The 8426-nt window shown below is 37.8% G+C and overlaps 1 protein-coding gene across 1 annotated transcript in view; it reads left to right on the forward strand.

Moving 5' to 3' along the window:
- LOC124171417 (leucine-rich repeat neuronal protein 1-like) overlaps nt 1–7393 on the forward strand; it is a 219210-nt gene extending 211817 nt beyond the window's left edge. The window contains exon 3 of the mRNA XM_046550591.1: nt 2726–7393. Within this exon, the coding sequence (XP_046406547.1) occupies nt 2756–4909 (2154 nt within the window). The 5' untranslated portion in view covers nt 2726–2755 and the 3' untranslated portion in view covers nt 4910–7393. The remainder of the gene's footprint in view (nt 1–2725) is intronic.
- The last annotated feature ends 1033 nt before the right edge of the window (nt 7394–8426 follow it).

The following is an 8426-nucleotide window of genomic DNA, read 5'->3' on the forward strand; positions in this document are numbered from 1 at the left end:
AAAGCTCCAGCATTACTTATTTCATGTTTTTTTAAATTTATAAGCAGTAAAATGAAAAGTTGATCGATCCGCAATGCTGTTATTCATTATCATTCAGCTTCTACGTAATTACTATGCAAAAAAAATTCAGCCAAATATTGATATAACGAGGATTAAACATGATTTCATATTGATCCTTTATATTTTGTATGATTTTTCATTGGCAATCAGCAGTATCGCAGGATATTGCAGTTTAAAACTACTGGAAGATATTCGTCATCCATCAGTATTGTCTACAGCCAACTTCAAGGTCCCATCTTTTGGAGTTCCAACCAGGATAAACAAAGGCAACTATTTTACCTCCTAGAAAGGGGTAAAAATTTTCCACAGCTTTCCAAAAATTGGATAAATGTAATTATATTGTCTATTTTTGCCAATTAGGTATTCCGGAATCACTTTTTATTTTTTATCACGAATCTAGAGCATTGCTGAAGTACTCCCCTCTTTTTTTTGTTAGCATTCGTACCAATTTTGAGCCTATTTACTTGGACATTCCTTGGTACAAAAATCATTAAAATAATAATAGTTACGCGTTTCGTTAGATACAATAAGATCAAAACTTGCACAATGGGAGATACAAATAGATAGGTATTTAATTCAGGTGGTTCATTCATCCTGCGTTGTTATATATCACGCGTGTTACTATTGCCATAAGATTTGCATATTGTTCAGGATATCTTAAATGGGTTCGATTTGTAATTTCTCTAATGCGGGGGCATGTTAAAAATAGATGAGAATCAATAAGTCACATTGGAAATAGAAATTATTTTTGCAATAAAATTCTATAACACACAGCCAGGAGAAATTTCAAACGGTTTGGACGCAATCATGTGAATTCGAGCGGTTTGAATTAACGAGTTAAACCGTTTCGCTGCTTGAGAATGGTACCCAAGAAAAGGATATGCATATGATATACAAACATAGGTGCTAACACCCAACCAAGATTAAATTTTGATGATATAAAGGATCAATTAAATACACAAGTGTATAATCTATTGGTATTCTTGCGTCCGAAGAATTGGCGATGGACAATATCCCTCAGCATTTGATGTCACTTTAAGAGCTCTTGCATTAGATCCAAGTTTCCATGAGTATGACTTAAAAATTAAGATGGAAGCGTATGGAGAATTGTCATATGAAACCTTTGTCAGGGAAAATGAGAAGAGATATTTGCCATTTTTTCCACGGTCGAATAAGTGAGCTACACTGCGGGACCCTGGATACTTTTTACTTCTTCCTAGGCGCAAAATGTTTTTTTTTTGGTCTATCTCCTTATCATACTATCCCATCTTTCACTTATAGTTTTAATTGTATAGATTTTTCCCTGTTATCTCTGATTTATTTACGGCTAATCCTTAGTCTCTATAAAATGTAGTGGCAACGGATTCTTCATTTCCAATTACTAAGCTTTAGTTTACGCTTTTAACGGAGAAGCCATTTTTCTAGAATTATAAAAATGGCTTCATCTTCTTTCCTTCCACTCCCGAAATTACAGCCAGCGGCCCTACCTAATTTCTTGTAAAGTTCCCTTCCAAGCGAGCCACCAGCCTTAGGAACCGTGATGAAAAATAAATAACACGAGGAATTGCATCATTTTCAGTCGAGTAAGTGAGGCATTGTTGTACCCAACTTTGCGGCTTTAATTAATGCTTCATCAAAACTTCGTATCACTTTGGAATTTCCGGAGGTAAAAATAAAGAAACATCGTTTACCGCAGTTTATTAACAAAGACCTCATTAATTATCTGCTGATTTGCGGTGCTTTAATGAGCTTATGTTGATCCTTCGACAAGAACGACGTTATTGGAAAAATTGGTAATTGAAAACTTATTGAAGAGAGATTAATACCGATCGATTAAAACACATGATACAAAGAGTCAATAAAGCTGAGATAAGGTAGCCAATCGCGGTTGCTCTCCCCAAGTATTGACTTTCCCCTCTGAAAAAAATAGTGGCATGCAATTTTATAAAAATAAAGGCATAAAACCTAATTATTTCATTCCAACCACCAACTACTCCATACACAGAAAAAGAAGCAGAATTAGGCTTTCTCAAGAAAAGAATTTCGTAATAGCGTTATCATATCTCAGAAGTAGGAGTGAATGAGCGTTGGTTATTAGTGTAATAAGATGTATAAAATCGCTCTTTCATTACAATAATAAAGATCTTTACCCTTAAAGCTCAGATGGTATATGACTGTACAAAAATATGAAAACATAATTTCGTACGGGTTATTGATTGTTTATAAAAATTAATTCTTTCATATCAATTAACACAAATAGTGGATCTCTTATTGTTACGAGACTAAACTAGTAGTTGTACTCATTGAATACATAAACACCAATATCCCAAAATCATTAAAAATGGTTCTATATTCTAACAAATATTTTATCTTGTGGTAAATGAATATAAATTTTCGCTGCAGCGTAAATGTGTGAATGCTTTTATCCCAGTTCAATGTGTAAGGATGTATATGCTTGGCTTATTTCTAGACCTTGCCAAATTGTGTGAATTTTACTCTTCAAAAACAAACTAAATTATGATCTAGAACGAAACGTTAGTAAATTGTTTAAAAAGGGTGCTAAGAGCTAACAAATATTTAGTCCTGTGGTAACTAGAGTAAACTTTTCTTTCCTCATATCCTATCTCAACTGCGATGATCCACAACTCCCTCATTCCCTTTGCAGTGATCCCTTGATGGCGGCCAACGCGGCGCCATGTCCCGGAACATGAAGTCCCTGCCCTCGCTGGTCGCCGCGTGTGCTCTGCTAGCGGCCGTCGTGGACGGCGCAGCCACGGGTAGTGCCGCGGCCGCCCCACCACCGCCGAGGACGGTGGAGCCGGCGGGGGCGCCCGCCGGACCCTCGTCCCCGCCGCCCCCGCCCCGCCCCCCGCCACCCTGCCCCTCGGTCTGCCGATGTGCCTACCTCACGTCGGCCGTGTCCAAGCGGAGCCTCTTCACCACCGACTGTTCGGGTCGCCGCCTGGAGAGCATTCCCAGCGAGATACCGCTGGCCACCGAGGCCCTCTCCCTAAGGGACAACGCCCTCAAAGACATCCACGAGCACCTGCCCTCGCTCTCCAACCTGCAGGAGCTGGACCTGTCGGGGAACAGAATCAAGTCCCTGGGACGCGGCGTTCTCTTTCAGAACATGTCTTCCCTCCGCTACCTGAACCTTGGCAGGAACGACCTCTCCACTCTTTTCAGCGACTCGTTTTCTGGGCTGGAGCAGCTCGAAGTGCTGACCTTGTCGGAGAATAAGATCAACTACATGGAGGACAGGACTTTCGGGATGTTGGAGAATTTGAGGAGGCTATCCCTCGACTCGAATATGATCGGTTCTCTTTACGAGGAGTGGTTTTTGGGTCTCAAAGCCTTGGTTAATCTTAGCATCGCTCATAATATTATTCATCACATCAACCGTAATGTTTTTCGGGCGGCTTCAGAGTTGCGGGAGCTCATCTTGACTGGGAACAGGATCAATGGTATTGAACCCTTGGGTTTCAATGGCCTTGAAAAATTAGACACACTGAGCGTCGATGGAAACCTACTAGCGGCCGTTCCTACTTCTTCTCTTCAAGCTTTGCCGAATTTGCGGTACCTCAAGATGGATCTCAACCCGATAAGAAAACTCCAAGCATATTCCTTTAGTGACATCAAAGCGCAGGAAGTCAGCTTACATAATCTTCACGATTTGCGCATTGTGGATGGTTTTGCATTTCATAACATGTTCAACATGACAGTACTTCGCCTGAATGATAACGAGAAGTTATCTTTCATTGACCCTGAGGCATTTGCCAATGCAACTGCCTTAAAAAAGTTGTACCTGCATAACAATAACCTCCGCGGTGTGAGTAAGAGAATTATAGAAAACCTACCGCCAGATGTAGAAATTAGGTTGGACGGAAATCCCCTTCTTTGCGACTGTAACATGCGTTGGATTCGTCAAGAAATGATGAAGCCCAAATCCGAATATCGAGTGAACTTCAAGGAGGATAACCACATCATTTGCGATCTGCCGCCCGAGAACAGGGAGAAAGTAATCAAAAATATGGAGAATAGGAATATACCGAAAGAATGCGCACCAACTATTATTGACTTCAGCTCAAATCGCACCCTGACTCGCAAGTTGGGAGATCCATTGACGATGGAGTGTCGTGCTCTAGGAATACCATTGCCGAAGCTGCATTGGGTATTACCGGATGGGACTGTACTTAATTCCACATCTAATTCCGTCAGGGTTCGTCTTCGGAACCCGGGAACATTGATATTTTACCATCTGAAGGCAACAGACAGTGGACGCTACACTTGCGTCGCCGAGAACACAATAGGATCGGACAACCTTTCTGTAACCCTTAAAGTTACCGGCATTGACATTCATTTGTTTCCCACTGGTGTTTCATCGACATTTGTAACTCTTGTTTGGAATGGCACGGCCCGTAATGCTTTTCCAAGTTACCAAATTTTATATCAGCTTATAGGAGGCAGTTCAAGTGAAAGCAAGTGGTCGGATGATCAGGTGAGTGTTAGCTCCTTTGGCCGATCACATACCATAAATAATCTCATTCCAGACACTTGGTATAAATTTTGTATCACTTTTGAAGACAAGCAAGGGTTTTATATCAACATATCCTGCACAACTGCCAAAACTCAAGATGCCAAATTTATGCTTCAAGGGATTCAAAGGACATCAAATGTAGCTGTTGGTCTTGTGCTAGGTATTCTGGCAACAAGTTTCATTGCGGTCATTTGTTTGGTGACACTTGCTGCAAGAAAATATCGACAGCGTTTTTATGAAAACCCTGATAAAAATTCTGTTATGTCAAACATACCTTTGAACAACCTTTACAGCCCACTTATGGGGTCTTGACAATCGGTCAATTGTGGGGTAGGTTCCTGCAACCGTCACAACATCTGCTCAAACCCAGAATCTGTCACAAGTTCCACTAAAAGCAGTCCTCGAAGGTTTTGTAGGGATTCTGCCCTCGAAGTACAACTTCATTGCTCTCCGTTTGCCTCTGAGCTGCTGGCCCCCAGAGTGGCCATGTCTGCTGGCAGTGGTGCGGGAAAGGTGATGGGCATCAAGACATCTTCTAAAGAAGTGGGGTCAGCAGAGGCTGGGGTACCTTGTGAGTGCGACTTTGACGCTAGCGCACTGACAGATACGGACAAAGTGCTCAAGGAAGCAGGAGGTGGTAGTGGACTTGTAGGAGTGGGATTAGTTGGGGTGGGCTTAGGGAATGGAGGTCTAGGTGGCCAGACAGGACTAGGTGTTGAGGGTGCGGGAACTGTAAATGGGACAATGAAAGCAAGACAAGTGTCTTAGCCAAGGTGCGGGCCTTTTATGAGCCCGTTCCAGCAGTCTCATCAAGTAACATATCGATTGGCAATAATAGATCCTGCCTAATATTACTATCGTCCATGCTGAATCTAGGTTAACTCATTGTATGCATTCATTTAATTGCCTTAAACACCCCCTGTTATTACATCATGTGACATTTTCTGGGAGAAGAGAAAAGATTGGATGTACGTATTATTTTTAATTAAGCTTATGCCAATGAAATATAATGTATAACTTGCCTTGATTAAACTGACACTATGCCACACTGGTAGAAGTACTGTGAACTTGAATACTATTATTCAAGTTAATATTTTCGTATTCCTGAAAGGGGAGTACTGGCAAGTACGTATATGGTATCTGAATTAAAATGGAGCCACCAAGTGCTGAATCATCATAATCTCTTTAAAAGAATATTCTGAGAGTAAACTTCAACTTTTTAGAAGTTTGCATGAATGCCTCTTTACCAGCTATAAATTTTTTATTGTGTGCTTGTTGCACTTCTGGGAGTACGTGAAACGAAGTTCCTTTGTTATGGCTATTACTGTCAATGTGCTTGTATATATGATATTCTCTTGTATATGAGCAATTGTAAGCCACTTTTCACTTGCACATGAGCAAATGTAAGCAACACCATTCTTATAATAAAATGTATATATATAAAAATTATTTACTCATGCAATGGCTTGACTCATATTTTATGAATGAAATTTAGAAAATATTTAATCTCTCCTCTGCATATAATTGGGGTATTGCTCACTCCATCAATTTCAGAGGTATTTTTTTGGGAAAAAATATGCCATCACATGAGCAAATAAAGTTTGTGTACTTGTGTATTTAAGTATGCATCTGTGGGCACGTTTAACTAAATAAAGAGGAAAGCTGTACAAGAGGATTTGTGGGTGCACGCATGCATATATCTAACTTTACTGCTTTTTTCCAAGGAAGGAAATTTGAAGAATTCAAAGAAATTTTTCTTGCAAAATATAGTGAAGCTATGTGTACATGTAGAGTCGCGGCATTGTGAATCTATGACTGAAAATGAAGAAGCTTATGATGTTGTTAATTAGTTTTGCTTGAACATCTCACGCAGAAAAATTAGTAAAATGGGTACATCACTGCAAAATAATGTTACTTGTCCTATCAATGAAATGCACCAAAATTATATATAGTGAGAATATGAAAAAATCAAAGATGTTGTAATTTTAACAATTAATTTTTGATCCACAGTTTGATTAATATATTCTTCATTATGAAACGATGTCGAACATTACATTGTATTACTCAAAATGTTTTCACAAGCATATGACATTTTTATAACCAAAAGAGCTGAATAAGAATTAAATTGTGTTACTCAAATCTTCAAAGATTGTTCTTTTTTTGAAATATTTCATCATATATTCTTATGCATAAGAAAACTTGTCCATAAACCAACTGGGTTGATGTGTGCATACTTTTTTGCTCCTGAAATAAGTGAAAACATGGAAATCAACTTAAAAGCCTGGTTGAAGACATAGTTTGATGCCAAAGTTGGTTATTTTTCTGTGCTATTTACAATTATATAATATATAAGGAATTATGTGAGTTTTATTTATTTTGTACCATATTTTATTAAAGGTTTGGCAAATCTTTTTGGCCATAATAAAATATTTATTAACATTGATTATACTACTCTTCACAATACCTTCTTCCAAAAATGTACTCCTTAAATTTTATTTGAACAACAATGGGGTAAAGATTCGCCTCACTTGCTTCATAACTCAAAATTTATTTAATAGTCTAATATACTCTTTAACCATACAGTAACAAAATCAAAAATTCAAAAATAATTAATTGTTATAAATAAATGGTGATTTTTTCAAAGAAGACTAAATAGAAGCTATGCAATTATTAAAATGCTTGATGCATTGTACTGATTTACAAGAAAAGGGGCTAAATTGATATAATGTAAATTGTTAAAAATAAAAAAAATCAATTAACCATAAATTTGTAGAGGGTATGATAATAAATGATAGATAAATTACTTTTGTTTATTGTCTTTCTTTTCTAAGTTTCTGGTTCATCATCAGAGAAGTACATTATCTGATCTGTGACTTCATGGCTATGATTTTTTTCAAAATCAATCTCCTTTGGCCTTTAAGTCATCCATGAGCCACTGACAATTGGCAATGGCTATAATAATGTGCAAGTAGTCCATACACACAAGTCTACTGGTGTATCCAGTTTTACATGAATGCATCCTCAGCAAAACAGATAAAATTTCAAAGGTTTCAAATATGCATACACATTTAGTGACCTCTTGATTATCATAATTACTGATGGAAACTAATGATTTGAATGATCTGTGATTTCATTTTTTTCCTTTCAGCTCTTCTAATTTATTGAAAAATCCATTGTTATTTTTACCAACTACAACTATGATAGATCTCTTGAAGGACTTCTTAAGAGATTAACTAAAGTGAATTTTCACACAGCTGTAAATTATTCTGAAAGAGAAAAAGTCTCATTATTCACATTCCTACTGCTCCAATTTACTCCTATGCATGCACTATTCTTAATTGGTAACATTCCGTGGAGGTGATTGTATTTACATATAGCGTAAAGAAGTATTCTCAATAATTGATGGTAATATTTTTTTTATGGTGATTTGTTGCCCAATATATCTTTGAGATGAAAAATTATGTTTTTCTGCGTGTCACCACCTTATCTTCTACAACAAAGCTAGATGAGACTAATATGAAGCTATCATGTTCTATTGAGCAGGCAGGAAAAATGTTATTCTTAAGAGGTGACTTTGTGGGATAGCTAGTGGCTCCATATACTAGGGTGAAGGAGTTACTCTGACTTTTCATAATCCTCTTATCCTCTCTTCCACTGCTCAATTTGCACACAGTTTCAATTTGTCAGCTTATTGTCTGGTGATTCTTTGATGGGCTTTATCCACACCAAGATGATTTTTTGCTATCTTGCTTAAAAACATACAAATATTTGTAAAACCATAAAAAAATGACAATGTAAAATGTCCTATCCAAGCAGGCATATGTTGCTG

This window comes from Ischnura elegans, chromosome X, assembly GCF_921293095.1.
Source record: "Ischnura elegans chromosome X, ioIscEleg1.1, whole genome shotgun sequence".
In the NCBI taxonomy this organism is placed as follows: Eukaryota; Metazoa; Arthropoda; class Insecta; order Odonata; family Coenagrionidae; genus Ischnura; species Ischnura elegans.